Source organism: Callionymus lyra, chromosome 13 (assembly GCF_982586985.1).
Source record: "Callionymus lyra chromosome 13, fCalLyr1.hap1.1, whole genome shotgun sequence".
NCBI classification, from domain to species: Eukaryota; Metazoa; Chordata; class Actinopteri; order Syngnathiformes; family Callionymidae; genus Callionymus; species Callionymus lyra.
The window spans coordinates 19,618,891-19,635,950 of NC_141830.1; the positions used below are offsets into that span (position 1 = coordinate 19,618,891).

Sequence of the window (17,060 nt, forward strand, 5' to 3'; positions counted from 1 at the left end):
ATATCTGCTTCAACTGCAACTGTTGCATTGCACGAGATAGAGGTTGAAGATCTCCAATATTACACTCAAGTAAAAGTTAAGATATGGATAGTAATATTTAATTTAAACAGAAAAATGAGGGACATAACAAATTCAAACTTTGAATTTTTTTCCGCCTTTTCTTCTAACTTTTGTTCATCAGAAAATATTTCTGGACCGATCTATAATACGATATCATGAGTAAAAAGTTTAAATAAGCACTTTTAAACGAGTGCAGTATATACAGTCCAGTGAAGAAAGGGTTAAAGACAGTAATTCAAAATAACATGAATTTAAATCGGCTCTAACATGAGGACACTTGGCTTGGCTATTTACAATAGAGGGACAAAATCAAGCCATGTTATTTGTTTGTGGGTCAGAATATATAAAGTACAGAGAGGCTTTTTGCAGTTTTCATGCCAAAATTATAAAAACTGACAAAACTAGAGCATTTATCGTGTCATGTAAACAAATGTACACATAGAAAATTGTCAATTGTATAGCTGTTACCCCTTTCGAACATGTGGGGTCGCCAGAAACAATATGATACATCTTTGAATAGGGACTTTAAAGAATAGACACTTTTGTCCATTTTTGGGGGGCAAAGTAAAAGCAATATTTATGTAATTTATACATTATTTATTGTAACTTTATGACCTTTTTTTTCGGTGTGTGTATTATTTTGGTTTTAAATTGTATTTTTTGTGAGACAGAGTGATGATGGGCTTTGCCAGTTAAGCTCACATGCTGGAAATTTAAGTTCTTTAAATGATAAAATGAAAAAAAAAAGTGGACTTAAAGGTATGAATGAGTTCATCAAGCGCTTGTGATTACATTAGGTCAGGTCCTGGTTTCAGTCTTCATCCCTTCTTATGACAAGAAGATCATTGTTACTAAACTAAAAGTCTGGTCCACATAGACCAGCACCGGATAGTCCTAAAAATATAACCTGAAGACAATACAATCTTTACCTTCTGAGACTCAAAAGTGATGTTAATGACATTTCAACACGGCGCTGCACTTCAGATACAACTTAAATAGGATATAATATGTGTGGCGAGTTCATCTTTGAGCATCAGTCACAGCATCAGCAGCGCCGACGCGAGTGGACCGTCGTCGTGGCAACAAGGTACATGATGTTTTTTTGGTTGTTTTTTTCCACCCTTGACAAAGCACTTAATGCGGCTTTGCACACAACGATGCTAAGTGGACGCGGTTGAACAACATGTGACTGCATGGCAACAGAGAAACTGAGATCTTATCATTTGATGTTTTGAACTAAAGTTTGGATTCATTCTGATTGTCTGGTGAATCCAGAACAGTTATGAGTTACTAAATCTCACTTCTCTGTATCTGAATTAAACTAGTGATTACTTTATTCTGTATTTGAAACCTAAGATGATCAGCCATAACATTATGACCACCTGCCTCTTCCTACTGTCCTCTTGTGGTTGGAAAGCGGCAGTAGTGGGTCAGCATCAATGACCCCTGTCCACTGCCAGAGCTACCTAAGTTGACCATGCGAGCCTTAAATCTGGTCTACATGTTCATTGTCCCCTGATGTCTCCATGTCTCCTCTGTTAAGCCGCATTAAAGAATTTGGCAACAGCTGAATGAATAAATAGATTCTGTTGAAAAAAGAGCTCAGCCAAAGGGCAAAGTAAGGAGCTCGGTCGTCTGAGGAGAGATTCAAAAAGCTGAACACCTCAGACCAACACACTTACAGAGCAGTAATATGAGTAAGTTAGCCATGAAAACATAATTACAATTCAAATTAAAAGTCATTTTCTGCATACAACAACCTGAAACAATGTCTAACAAATATATAAATACTGTAGAAATAAGGATGAAATAAAATAAAACTTTCTCAAATAATCAATAATGTCAGAAATCAGAAATGATTAAAAACAAAAAGCACAAGAACATGAAGACTATATGAAGAGATATTATATAAAGTGACACTTTCTTCTTGTGTGTCATCAAATTGAAATGCAGTGACAAAAAGCAAACGGATGACCGACGCACACCCACACATCAGAGACTCACATACAAGTGAAACTGAAACGCATCATTCACACACACACACTCGATGAAGGGATGATGATGGATTGATAGACTTTCTCCTCTCGTCGTAAGTCTGCCTGTGTGTGTGTGATGTATGAAAATGTTTCGTCATCCTTGTACCTCACTTGAATAACCCACTCATCCTCCTCCACTTGAATCAACTTGTTTGTTTTTGAACGACTCATACAGTCGATCAACTCTGTGTGTGTTTGGGAGAGTGTGTTCAGGTTCAGACTCTTTTTCATTAATAGAACAGGTTTCTATACATATTGCTTCAGAGTTTTTTAGTTTTTTTGGGGGGGGGGTCAATTTGTGTTCATGATTTGTTCAATAAAAGTAGTAATTACCTCTTCTGTCCTCTCTCTCTGTGAGAGTGTTGTTCTCCAGAGTTATACTGATAAAAGTATTTATTATTAACTAGTGTATTATAGTGTTTTAGATGATACAAAAAAAGAAGGATGACGTGAGTGTCACAAGGTCACCTGATTTTACGACATCTCGTCGACTGTGACACACACATTGATAAAACAACAAACACAACATTTTTTTTTCTTTTTTCTTCAGTTTCTCACACACACCTTGAATAGTGGCCAGAGGATTGTTACCGAGGAGAGCTTGGTTCATCCCTGTGTTAACCCCCATCACAGTGTTCCTGTTGTTCGACACACACACACACACACACACACACACACACACACACACACACACACACACACACACACACACACACACACACACACACACACACACACACACACACACACACAGACACACACACACACACACACACACACACACACACACACACACACACACACACACACACACACACACACACACACACACACACACACACACACACACACAGGAGAGAAAAGTGGGAAAGAAGCAGGTTTAGCAGGCGAGACAAACAGCAACACAAAAAGCAGCTTGAACGAAAAAGTCCGGAAGAACCAAAACAAGGACCAGGTGTGTGACGAACGTCATATTCACCTCAAGTTTGCAGCAAAGTCAGTAATGTAGCTGGACACGTCGCCGTTCTTTTTACCCATACGCCATAAGCTGCGAACACCACAACCACACACACAGTGTTAGTGCTGCTTTCACAAGAGTTTCCTGCATTTTCAGAAAATGTTTTTCCAATTAATATCCGATTGTGTTTAACCTAATGTAACTTAATGTATTCAACACTGCAAGTGTTGAACTCTAAACAAGTATTTCTCTTTGAGTTAAATTGTTGTTTTTTAAATCAATGATGAAATAAGTTCACCTGACAAATAAACAAAAGAGTCTTCTTACATCGCTGATCTGATTCAGCCTTACAGCCCCGCTCGAGCTCTGAGGTCTGTGGATCAGAATCTACTGATGGTTCCACACACACGGTTCAGGACCAGAGGAGAGAAATCCTTCCAGGCTGTTTGGAACCATCTCTGTGTTTGATGAAACATCTTAAGACGTTTTTATTTGTTCAGGCTTTTCCTTGATTTTCTGGAACTCCTGTTGTGTTCTCAGTTTTATTTTGATCTTTAAAGTATATACTTTATTGAATATTGTTTTGATTGTTTAAGCGCTTTGTGACCCTGGTCTGGAAAAGCGCTATATATAAACAAATTACTTACTTACTTACTTACTTTAAGATTTTATGGTACTTTAATGTGGCAACTCTGGTCTCAATTTTAAATCTCAACAGCTTGAAATAAGAAATTGTTTACAATAGTTTATTGTATACTCACCATCTGAATGTGACTTGAATGAAGTGTAATCAGACCATTTTAATTCATATCATTTTAACAATGTTTTTAAGATGAACAATTATTATTTTATTTTGATATATCTTTTATGAAAAATTGCTGTATTTGCTGTGGCTAATTGGAAAAAAACAATAAAGTTCTACCTAACCTAGTAATAGACTCAAGGACTCATTCATTCCTCGGGCTATTCAATTGTACAATTCTGAGTTTGGGGGCAGGAGTGGAGTGAAAGTATCATGATGTTCTGTTCTATGTTAGTCTTTGTATCGTTTGTCTTTGTTGTTTTTCTTTGATCTATGTTCTTTATCTTTAGACTTAGATTGTGTAATTGTGTTCTTTCTCTTTATTTCTCTTGTTCTTATTTTATTTTGATTGATTAATTTTGATTTTTTATAAAAAATTGCTGTATGTATTGGCTATTGGAAAAAAACAATTAAAGTTTACCTTCCCCTTACCTTACCTTAACCTAACCTAATTATAAGAATGTAAGGAAGGTTTTTGTGCCTTTATTCACTTAAAAAATATGAGAAATGATTAGATCGGTTGCCATCTTTGAGTTGACGTCATCTCATCTAGTCAGGATTAACTTCAGTCTCCATAACTTGCCTAATATTGAAATTTTTTTTGGGCAGATTTAAGTGTTTAAAGTTGATTTTACGGCAGCAGGTTCTTACCCTGTGTTCATGTTGAGTGTGCTGTGGTGGCTCGGTGTGGCCGGACTGGCTGTGCTGCGGGGGGGAGGAGGGGGAGTCACCGGGGAAGGTGCGGAGCCGTGAGAGGAGGTGAGGGAAAGTTGGGCGGAGCTAAGGGACGGGTGGGTGGAGGTGAGGCTGGAGGTCAGGGGGCAGATGGAGGACATGGTGGACACTGCTGTGCTGCTGAGACTAGTCACGGCCTGAGACATCTGGCTGGACATCTGGGAGAGAAGCGACAAGGTTAGGCCTGGTTCAGCCACGCCCGAGGGAAAACCAGTGTGCCAGTCCTGTACCAGGTGGGGGCTGTAGCAGGGGGGCTTGTGCGACGGTGGCGCGGTGGGGGGCTGGCTGGGCAGGGGCGGAGTGGCACTGCTGGGATTGATGCGTTTCTCTTTCTGTCTGCGGTTGCAGAACCAAACTCTGATCACCTCTTTCTCCATGTTGAGCTGCTCCGCAATCAGCAGGATCTCCTCTGAGGTAGGCTTCTGGTTCTGTGAGGACGAAACGGCAGATCTCAGACCTGTGGCACAGCAACTCACCAGAGGGAGTCAATTTAATGAATTGTAATAGACTTTAAGAAGATCATTGTCACATTGACAGTGTGAGCCAGTCATCGTCCGGACAACCTTTTTAATCTGGTTTTTCATCTTTAAAATCAGTGTTGAGTGAGCTACTTTAAAATACTAACTTAGTAACCGTTAGTTAACTTAGTTGGTCAAATATTTTAAAAGGTTATTTTCAAAGTAGCTAGTGACTAGGTTAAGTCACTTTTTTGTAAAAGAGGGAGAAAATGTTTGTTAGGTTGGATGATGTTATTACTGATCACACAAACCTATTAAATAACAATCAACACTGTATAAAAGCGCCACAACGTTTAAAGGAAAATAGACAAAATACAAAACCCACAGTTTTAAATCAAAAAAATAATTTGAAAACTTAAATAACTATGAGCAGACAACAATTAATTCATCAAACCCACAATGTAAAACCATTTATTACTTTAATAATGGGATGTTTTTCTTCATGAAAAAAAGTATTTCCTGGTCAGCTTCCATTGTGGAGATTTAGCAAAACACAATTGTTAGAAAGTGTGTTTTCTGTGCACTTGACGTGAATAGAGTCTAGTTATACTGTGTTCTGCAATTAGTTTTAAAATATCCTGCGCTCTGAAACATACAACAACAATCCCAGCGTCATTGAATGCATCATTAGAATAAATTCTATCTATTAATCATTGTGAATAAATATAAATAGCATCTTGTAAAAAAACGAATAATTTTCATTATGAGTGAGCTACTTGAATTGTTTAAATTGCAGTAACGATACTTGTTACTTTTTTTTTAACAAAGTAATTAGTTCCAACACTCAAGCTGCTCACCGTCATGAAAGCACGCTCCAGGGCCACGCGTACATTCGTCTCAATGCTGGTTCTCTTCTTCCTGCGGCGACCAGGCATGCCGTCGAAGCCCAGTGAGGGAGAGGACAGAGAGCTGGGGCTGGGCAGAGTGGAGTCTATGGACATGGTCTCTGAGAGGGGGGGACACCAGACAAATACTTTCAGAGAAGTTTGCATTTTCATTTCATCCTCTTGTCACCGGAGCTGTGGGTCTGGCACCAGCAGGCCAACGTTTCTTATAGTTTGATTTAATTTATAATGTTTTCAACTGAAAAAGGAAAAGGTTTTTTGTAAATACTTCACTGTATTTCTAAACTATTTCTATAGCGCTGTTGATTTTGTGGCAACTTTTGGAATGAAAAAAAACATGTTTTCTATCCTGATTCTGTTAACATTCGGTTTTTACAGGAACTGCTTCTGGTTCACGTCTAGAATTCTTCCAGCACCTGAAATCAGCAACATTTTCTCCCAGATCAACCTCAGTTGAGTGAATGTTTAACATGAAGCTTGGCTGTAATTGTAAACAAGACAAATTGTGAGGCTCAGATCCGGTTCTTTTGCTGGATTTAGTTCCTTCTTCTTGTGGCGTTTGCCTCCTTCAACACTTAAGAGGGATCATCCATTTCAGCCTCTCTCCTCGAACTGAGACGGACAAGAGTGACACCCGTCATCTTCTGAGTCTCGGAGCCGCGAAGCCTAATCCACTTTTAGAAGTCGCTCTATTGTGTCGCTCCCCAAATATAAACGTCTACACAACAGAAGTGTGTATTGTCTGCGAGGACGTTCAACTACCGAGCAAGGCTGACAACACCAGGAAATCAGGAATGGTTGACCTGTGCAAGTATATCAGGATATTGAATTGTTTATTTAAGATTTCCAATGTTTATACTTTAATTAATGCAATCATTTCTATATTTAAAGGTTAACATTTAAATTATTTTTATTTTTAAATAATTGAAATAAAAGTTATTATTATTTTATTTTTTCACACATATAATTTGATATTATAGTTCCAATAATTAAAAAACACATTTTTAACTGTTTACATTGAAATTCAGTATTTTCTGATTGCACTAATATACAAACATAATAATATGATTAAAAACAAACATTGAATTTAAATGGATTGATGAAATAAGAAAATAAAACTCTGTTCATTTAGAAAATGTTCAGTAATATTTAAAAATTGCAAACTTGGAGCCTCACAGAATAATACTATGGAGAAATACTAAAGCTTCTCAAGGAATATTAATACTACAGACATAGGGTAAAAATACTATGGAGCCTCACAGAATAATACTATGGAGAAATACTAAAGCTTCTCAAGGAATATTAATACTACAGACATAGTGTAAAAATACTATGGAGCCTCACAGAATAATACTATGGAGAAATACTAAGGCTCCTCAAGGAATATTAATACTGCAGACATAGCGTAAAAATACAATGGAGCCTCACAGAATAATACTATGGAGCAATACTAAGGCTCCTCAAGGAAAATTAATACTGCAGACATAGTGTAAAAAATACTATGGAGCCTCACAGAATTATACTATGGAGAAATACTAAGGCTCCTCAAGGAATATTAATACTGCAGACATAGGGTAAAAAATACTATGGAGCCTCACAGAATTATACTATGGAGAAATACTAAGGCTCCTCAAGGAATATTAATACTGCAGACATAGCGTAAAAATACTATGGAGCCTCACGGAATAATACCTTGTAGAGAAATACCAAGGAGTGCACCTTATAGTCTGAGAAATACGGTAACACCGGTGACGAAGGATGGACCCTCACCTGCATCATTGAGCCACTTCTCCAGCAGTGGCTTCAGCTTGCACATGTTCTTGAAGCTCAGATTGAGGGCCTCGAAGCGAGAGATGGTCGTCTGGCTGAAGTCGTTGCCGTACAGCTTCCCCATGGCTAGGCCGACGTCCCCCTGCGATGGGACGGACAATTTTAAGAAAGTTAAACAAAGACCACGGATGGACGTGGCGGGTCCGAGCTCACCTGTGTGAATCCCAGCTTGATGCGTCTCTGTTTGAAAGTGCGGGCGAACTGCTCCAGCTCCTCCAGGTCACTGGGCTCTTCGGGGTGAGAGGTCACCGAGGTCACATTTCCCCCGCCGCTCACCTCCTTGTCCCGCTGTCAGAGGACGAACAAATGTTTGACTAACTCTCTCTGCAGGAAGAGCGACCGGGGTGCCGCGACTAATGGAACCATAAAACATTCATGGTACCTGTACTTGCAGTCCCATCCGGGCCTGAGCAGTCAGCAGGCCCCCTTGGTTTTGCTGAGGTAGCGAAATAAGATTTGGTGTCGACAGGAGTCCTGAAAAAGTTCCCGATTTGTTATAATTACAGCCATATAACACGTTTTATGAGGGAGGATCAAAATGTATTTTTTTTTGGAAGAGGCCGGCTGACCTTGCGGGGCCTGCTGGGCCTGTGGGAGGAGGAACTGGGCCGGGGAGGGCAGAGAGTGTCCGGGCACCAACACCAGCTGCTGGAGCTGCAGCAACTGCTGGATGTCCTGGTCGACGACAGAAGGTTGAGGAGATTTGTTTAGTGTTTACAAAGTGAAACGGAACTTTTAGGACATTTTCTTTCTTTCCAGTTTAATTTGATAAGAAATGCCTTCAGGGGTCCTTTTGGTCAAAATAAATGAGTAATAAATGGCTTTATTATGAATATAATACTAAGTAAGTAAGTAAGTAATTGTTATTTGTATAGCGCTTTTCCAGACCAGGGTCACAAAGCGCTTAAATAATATTCAATAAAGTATATACTTTAAAGGTCAAGATAATACTGAGAACAACACAGGAGTTCCAGAAAATCAAAGAAAAGCTTTTGTTTTATTTTTTCTCAGTTACTTCATATTGAATTATTTCATTGTATTGTTTAAAGCAGCAGTCAGGAACAGAACAGCTGATTTTTTTTTTTAAAACCACAGTAAAACTTATTGTAACAGTGAACTCCCTTAAAATATATATATATATATATATATATATATATATATATATATATATATATATATATATATATATATATATATTATATCATGGCATCATCACACATTTTGATGTCATTATTAATTGCATTTTAAAAACTTTTTTCCAGTATGTCATCATGGATACAACGTTATCCACGAGATAATTTAAGAATGAAATATTACCTAGTTTTAAATTTTACAACTTTAATTGTATTATTTAAATTACATATATATTATAATAACATTTTTAGGAAATGTTGATAATCAGACAAGGAAGAGAGGATTAAATATTTGTGTAGTGATCAACTTGTATGACTTCTAACCATCGCTGCTCACACTCACATTCACACTTTATAAAACACATGATTCAATCAGACAGATATAGAAAATAAGTCGTTCTATTTCTGCACTGAGGTCTGTGGTTTCTAGTTAGTTCCTTCTTAACGTCTCGACTTCATTTTAACCAGACGCCAGTTAGCGACAGAAGCTCCCAGAACGCTCAACGCCGCGCCGGTACCTGGGCCGTGAGCTGGATGGGCTGGGACAGGGCGAGCTGGGGCGGCGGAGGCGGGACCGGGACGCTTTGGGTCGTCTGTTCCTGTGTGCTCTGACCCTGCGAAGCCGCCTGCGCCTCCCTGCCCGTCTGCTGCTGCTGATTGGCTGCCGCCACCGCCGCGGCGGCCGCCTGAGCTTGCTGATTGGCCTGGGCGGCGGCGTGAGCGGCGTGGGCGGCGTGAGCGGCGCTGGACTGCTGCACGGCGGCGGCCAGGAGCTGCGCCTGAGCCTGCTGCAGCAACATCTGCTGCTGAGCCGGCAACAGGGCGGTCAACTGACGGAAGAGGAGGAAGAGCAGAGGGAACGAATGAAAGAAAGCAGGAGGAGAGGAAGAGACGTGAAGATATGAAGGATGGAGTTAAGAAAAGCAAGCCAAGCAACTATTTCCCTCCGGGTCGTTTCAAACTGAAGCCACTATGTGTGGAATCATGTCCTTACACTTACACAAGCCCTGGTTTATATCATGGATGCGAGTCAAACACAAGTGGATCTGGTTCTCACCCCTGCCAGTTGGGAGCCGGTCAGCATGAGCTGGGTGTGTTGCAGGGCGGTCTGGGACGGGGTCGGGCCGTGGGAGGGAGGAAGGGCCGGCGACATCTCGCCACATTCCTCCATCTTGTTCTGGAACGAGAGCAGTGACGGGATGTTAGATGCACGAGTAAAAAAAAAAGACTTTCTCTTTTGATCACATTTTAATACAGTCCAGCATAGACGTCACACAAAAAAACTTCAAAAGGCCCAAAAACAAATGTGTTTGTGGTATATCTTGTGTAGTTTCTGAGTAAAGGTGAATGAGATAAAACATGGGTTAATGGCTTTTTAAAAACTATGTTTAATGAAGGTCAATTCACACAAAGAACTTTCAAAACTCAAAATCTAACAGAATTTTATTTTAAAAAGTGTATGTTTGGAAGATAAAGTCTCCTGTTTTATATAGAATCAACATTTTATACACACAATTGTAATAACAGATAGTAGTTGTAGTACTGACGAAATGTTTTTTTTTACATAGCAACAACATTACTTAAGACGTTTTTATTTGTTCAGGCTTTTCCTTGATTTTCTGGAACACCTGTTGTGTTATCAGTTTTATCTTGACCTTTAAAGTATATACTTTATTGAGTATTGTTTTGATTGTTTAAGCGCTTTGTGACCCTGGTCTGGAAAAGCGCTATACAAATAAAAATTACTTACTTACTTACTTACATTACATTACGTGTTTGACTGTAAACTACTGAAAGATCACAAGGAACTAATTTATTAAATAGGTTTCATTAGAGGAAGACATTTTTAAACGGACAGTCCGATTGACAGGTTTGCATAAATGCATGCAAATATCCGGAGATCGTGAAGAAGACGTAGCGTGGAGGCTTTTATTCCATTTGTCTCCGGGGAACAGAAATGCCATCACGGCGGCTTTGTTTACACGAGACATAATAGAGCGCCACAAAGGAAGGATTCAGAGCTCAGGAGCGAGCGCACAGGTGAGACGAGGCCACGGTCAATAGAACGTAACGTGACGTTAATAACACAAAAGATGCTCAAACATTCGCTCGGGCGAGTAACCGATGGAAACACTCACCTTGCTGCTGCTCAGGCTCGGTGAAAGGGAGAAGGGGTTGACTTTCATTGACTGAGCCTTGAGGGGAAAACAAAAGAATTTTTATGAAATGATTCAGAAACGGATAAGAAAACGTTCATATGAAATATCTTTCAAGCGCAAGCAAATGTGGGGAAAGCTGGGCAAGCGAAGAAACACTTTGCTTTGAGAGCACTGGAGTCTCAAAAAAAACTTTATTACACAGGAAATAATCTGTCTTTAAAATCACTGCTCAAATTCTCCTTTTGAAAATTGATTAAAAAGAGTGTAGGGAGGTCATATTATTTTTTTTTATACATCTGCAGTAGCTTATATTATGATTAAATAAATGTGCTTTGAACAAACTTTAGTCTGTCAGACTGATTCTGAAATGATTCTTTTCATGAGGCTCCTGAAGCCCAACCCGTTGAAATACATTAAAAAGCACTTGTGTGTACTTTACAACTCCGTCACAAAAAGTGTAGTTATGGCGGTAAGGAAGGATGATAACAAGTGTCACAAGCAAACATGTACCTGATGACTTGATTCAGATCCGCTTCTCTCGGAATCTGTGTAGGAGGGAATGGAAAAGGTGAAAAGTTGTCACACAGATGTAACACAACACAAACACTTGTTTTCATAACACACAACTATACCATTGTATCGTAAGAATAGAGGATTAACTGACAAAACACAAGCAGTTTTGTTGATCTGAAATGAACTTGACTTCTTCAGGATTGTTTTTTATGTAAAAGGCCCAATTCATAGTATTTCAAATATAATTTCTAACTCCCCCTAGTGTAGCAATAGTGTTACTGCAAAGTCATAAATGTTCCATCGCTGCCAATTTTCTAAATGTACATTTGTTTACAAAACAAGATAAAGGCTTTTGTGTCAATTTCTGGTTCAGAACTTCATCGGTACAGTTTTATTTTTGATTCACCAGCACTATGTCGGTTTCCTTCCCTATTGCTTCATTAGATGAAAAGAAAAATGAGATGCTATTCGAAAACCTATTCTTACCAATTGTTACACTTTATAGCTTTTTCGTTGGTCAATCCAGATTTCAGGACCTCATGTTCTGAACCTCTCCTGTGAGATAGTTAGCTCTAAAGCATTAGCCTCTGTGCGAGCTACGTCATGCTAATCTTAGCGAATTAGAAACGTCACTTTTAGACTCAACCAGTCGAGCAAAGACATGAACCAGGAGCAGAGAGACATTTATATATATATTTAAAATTCAGAAAATGTATAAATTTATGTTTCACAGTTTACGTCAAAAGTGATAAATATTAAGTTAACATACATGTTTCTTGTGGTATTTAATGAAATAATGTAAAGTTTAAGTTGTCTTGAATGTGCAAATACATGATTTAATGGTGAGTTTAAAATATATTTTTATTGTTTATTGTTAGACCAGGGGCTGGACAATTACATTTCCTTCATATTAAATACTGTGACTGTTTTGAGTGACCGTCAAGGCAAAAGGGAGATCCTGAGGACAAAACCAAGGGACTTAAGAAAGCTGTATTTGGAGTGAATACAATAAGAAATACAAAACAAAATAACTAGACAGTAATAACAGGGTCTCGTCGTCCCACCTGTGCTGTCCAGTGGTGAGTCCGCCCCTAGTTTCTCCACCTCTACTTGCTTGGACATCCTGATATCTGAAACACACGAGAACATCCAGCATGAAGACCATGATTCCAGGAGAGGCACGTGTGACTCTTTCATTCACGATCCAGCCCACGCTCGCTCATTCATCATTTCCACTGACTTGTGAAGCGCTGAGTAGGTCGTCGGGAGGTGTTTTCGCCTGATCTAAATTTAACTCAAAAGGTGTTTACGTGGGAGAAACAGAAAGCTAAAATTGTCTCGGCGTGTGTCACACTCCAGACGACCACATCGCTTCCTGGATGATGATTTCACTTTGATCTTCAGACGTCAAGAAATCTGATATTTTAAGTCATCGGCTGGAAAAAACCGAATCAATATAACAGATATTCAGAGAGATTGGTGGGTGCACTCGAGGTGTAACCCACAGGCTGGTGAAGTCGGTCATGTGACCTACACAGGGACTATATTATATTGCTCAACTTCTAAAACTAAAACCACAGTTTGCTAAAATAAGGCACGAGAAAAAGGTAAATCAAGGTCATTTGAGGGGAAAAAAAATGTTGAAACACTTTGATAGAGGACAAACACGGGTCGTACCTCTGGTGGAAATTAGGAAATAAACTTCCTCATGTTAATTTTGGAGAAATGGTTTGAAAACTACGAACATTTTGTGCCTTTGAAAATTGTTTTTTCTCTTTCTCTCTTCACCCTGATTGACACGCACACACACCCGCACACACACCCACACCCCCTCACACACACACACAAGCAACTTCCCTTTTGTGAATATGCAAATCTGACCAACGTCTAATTATATCTGGCACCTGCGTAATAACCTCGAGCCCCCCCTCTTTCTGTCCCCTGCTTTTTATTTCTTCCCACACACACTTCCCACTGATCTGCACTGACTTGAGCATCATTACCCAGACGCCTCAGATGACCATCAGGCTGTGGACAGAAACGTGACGTGAGATGAGCAGCATTTCTTTAGGAGGAAGTGTCGAAGCGAAGCTCGAGAAGTTCCTCCCTCGGACGGTCCAGGTTTCTGGGCGTCCACTCCACACCGTGACAGCAACATGTCCTTTACACATCAGTAACACTCAGTTTGTCTTGTAAAATCCAGATATCTCCTCACAGGGGTTTTTCCCAGAGTTACACTGTGTTTCTGTTCTTTTATTTTTGGCAGAAGGAACAGAAGCAGGAACAAACCCAGTGTTACTCAACTTTTACATCTTGGCTCAAAACATTTGATCATTTTTCAATCTGTTTAGTATTGATCTTTGGTCTATGACTGCTTTAACTAGCGATGTTAAGAGATGAAAGTTCAAGTAGTTATTAATAATCTAATTCATCTCTTTTTCTGGGAATAAGATAGAAAAGCTGAAGATGAAAAATCAACTTTTGTTCATTTATTTTATTCATGTCAGACGATTAGTTTGATCCTTACCTTTAGTTACCTTCAGCAGGACTTAAGATAACTAAACCATTAAAAAGAAAAAAAAGAGGAAAATATGAATCGTTAAAGTCCATCATTAAACTTGTGTTTTACTTTTCCCACAATATTAAGAATGTAACATCTCCAGACTTTTTTCTCAAGTAGATCTTTTTCTTCTTTAAATATCATATTCTATATATTGTTTTATTTATTATTGTGTTTTTTTATGCAATTATTATTACTTTATTATCGTTGTTATTATTTTATTGGTTATTCAAATAATTATTGTTTTATTTAAATTAATTGAAATACGTATATTGGATGTGTTAATATAATGTGTATGTATGTTTAATCTTTTTCTTGTGAACTGCTGAAATAACTCAATTTTCTTCCAAATGTGAGAAGAAGGAATATCAATCGATCAATTTTTCCAAATTCTCTTTTAACAGCAACTGCTTAACAACCCTTTTATAAAGACCATAAGATGTAAATTAACTTGGTCATCCACTTGAGACTTGGAGGAGAGCGGCTTATACTAGTTAAAATAATAAATCAGTTAGTGTAAGTTATTGTAAGTTAGTATAAGGTAGTGTAAGTGTAGTGTAAGTAAGGGTGTGATTTCTGCCTCTCCATGGATCATCACAAACTCTATATACGAGGATATTTTGAGCATTCGTGCGGCGTTCACGTTACTCTGCGCTGACAACCTGGATCTCTCTTTCTGGAACGATATCAGTGAAGTGATAAAAGTGCTGTTACGGTGCAGCGCGGCATGTAAAGTGCGGCCTCTCGGCGTGTTCTGGTGAAAGATTGCTATTGATTCATGGTTGAAAATGGCCGACGGACATCTGCGCGGCTGTTAATGTGGTCAGAAGTACAGTGGCGGGACACTATATCAAGATGCTGCCAAGGTCTCTCACTTCCCCTCCTGACTTCCCCCTTGTACCGGGTTGAATGGCAAGTGTTAAACCCAACACTTACTGTCAGTAATGCTATTAATATGATCCTGTATCTCGCTCAGAACACACACACACACACACACATTCATTTAAAAGCTCACACTTGCTGAAGATTGAGTCTCTAATTCTCATCTCTCCATCGCCGTCTCTTTTCGCCAGTTTAGTCGTGGAAACCGCGGTCGCAGCAGAAACATCCAGTTTAAATACTTTGCCAGCCTCAGCGTGTTAATCTGAGTAGCAAATCCAAAGCTTTATCTGTAATCCGGCAGAATAAAGCGGATGCATCTCAAACAGGCCACGTTTTTTTGTGTCTGCTCTGTAATCCACGGCGAGTTTGTTTGGTGCAGGAAGTCTGTCTCTCACTGTCGGACTTTCAACTAAAGAGCATTTAATGAAACCACCAGATCTCCCATGAACTGTTTAACCAATATTTAGTTTATATTTTAACACCCTCATTTACCTTTGCCTGGATTATGTATGATCTTAATTTAAATGTATTAATTTTTCACAGAAATAAAGGTTATCTAGAGCTCATTATTCCCATGACAACACAACTATTGAATTAAAAAAACAGTGTTTGTGATTATATTGATGGTCATAATGACTAAAGCCAGTTATGATGGGATCACTGACGTGTCACCAGCATGTTGGTCTATGCTCTCGATACAAGGTGAGATCAACTGCTGGTGATGAGGAGAACCAAATGTAAAGTCTGGCGCGTCTCCTTAAAGTTACAACTGCTGCAAAATACAAGTCCTAGTTTGTTTGCTTTAAGTCACATCCTGCCTGAACTGATTTTTCTGCGTCTACCTGGATCCTCCTCCGTGTGACAGGCTGACCTTTGCTGTTCGCCTCATGTCTGTGTCGAGGAAAAGTTCCAGTGAATATGGACGCGGGTCGCCAAAGTACAGAAGTCATGACAGATCAGCTGATGAATTATACTCATATCAAATGTTTATTATATTGACTTTTTTTGTATTATTTTCATCAGGTCCCATATTCAGCTCATTTATTAACCTAATATTTGTGATTCTCTTTGAAAGTCTGACCTTCAGGAGTGAAGATATAGAAGGAAACAAACAAAAATCAAACCAAAAAAAAGTCAATTTCACATCTAATATAAATAAGTGAAGATGATTAAATCCATGATGTATTTTTCAGAAGAACATTCATTATTGCGAGATTGTATTTATTAATATAATCTTCATTTTCCACATATATTGTCATGACGTATAGATTTTTAAAATGTTATTATTAATATCAATATGTCGGGTTTCTCGTAAAGTTTCTTTTCCCACTTTGAATATTTCGCAGCAGTTTTTATTAACTTTATTAAATCTGATTTTCACTACATGTTACAAATGCAACATCTTGTCATTTTTATTCACTTTCACTTACCTTTTTTTATACATTTTTTTTCTTGGTTACTTTGTGTTTGTCTCCCTCATTTTCTTTTAATATTCTGACCTTTTCTTTAAGTAAGAAAATCATGTAACAAATTATCAGAATAATAATTGATAATAATTGAAACCAAAAGAAAAAAACCCAGAATTTTTAGTTATTAACTTCCTTAGTTATTAACTTATAACAAACGTTGTATAACATTTAATGTCATTTTAATATCTCTTAACATCAAGAAATACCATCTTGCAATAATGAATGTTCTTCTGAAAAATACATCATGGATTTAATCACCTTCACTTATGTCTATTACATATGAAATTGACTTTTTTTTGGTTTGATTTTTGTTTCTTTTCTTCTATATCTTCACTCCTTAAGGTCAGACTCACTTAAATATTAATGGCAAATGAATTCAAATACGTATGTAAGTAAGTAAGTAATTTTTATTTGTATAGCGCTTTTCCAGACCAGGGTCACAAAGCGCTTAAACAATCAAAACAATATTCAATAAAGTATATACTTTAAAAGTCCAGATAAAACTTTAAAAGATAAATACGTATTTCATAATTTATCTGGATTATTAAATCGTTGCTTCT

The 17,060-nt window shown here is 38.3% G+C and overlaps 1 protein-coding gene across 1 annotated transcript in view; it reads right to left on the minus strand.

Moving 5' to 3' along the window:
• pou2f2b (POU class 2 homeobox 2b) overlaps positions 1 to 17,060 on the minus strand; it is a 59,610-nt gene that overhangs the window by 6,757 nt on the left and 35,793 nt on the right. Inside the window, exons 2-15 of the mRNA XM_087805126.1 lie at positions 12,654 to 12,719; positions 11,587 to 11,621; positions 11,056 to 11,112; positions 9,975 to 10,094; positions 9,436 to 9,747; positions 8,354 to 8,459; positions 8,167 to 8,258; positions 7,938 to 8,072; positions 7,725 to 7,866; positions 5,907 to 6,055; positions 4,822 to 5,019; positions 4,508 to 4,749; positions 3,076 to 3,144; positions 2,661 to 2,734 (exon numbers count right to left, since the gene is read on the minus strand). Of these exons, the coding sequence (XP_087661252.1) occupies positions 2,661 to 2,734; positions 3,076 to 3,144; positions 4,508 to 4,749; positions 4,822 to 5,019; positions 5,907 to 6,055; positions 7,725 to 7,866; positions 7,938 to 8,072; positions 8,167 to 8,258; positions 8,354 to 8,459; positions 9,436 to 9,747; positions 9,975 to 10,094; positions 11,056 to 11,112; positions 11,587 to 11,621; positions 12,654 to 12,719 (1,797 nt within the window). The remainder of the gene's footprint in view (positions 1 to 2,660; positions 2,735 to 3,075; positions 3,145 to 4,507; positions 4,750 to 4,821; positions 5,020 to 5,906; positions 6,056 to 7,724; positions 7,867 to 7,937; positions 8,073 to 8,166; positions 8,259 to 8,353; positions 8,460 to 9,435; positions 9,748 to 9,974; positions 10,095 to 11,055; positions 11,113 to 11,586; positions 11,622 to 12,653; positions 12,720 to 17,060) is intronic.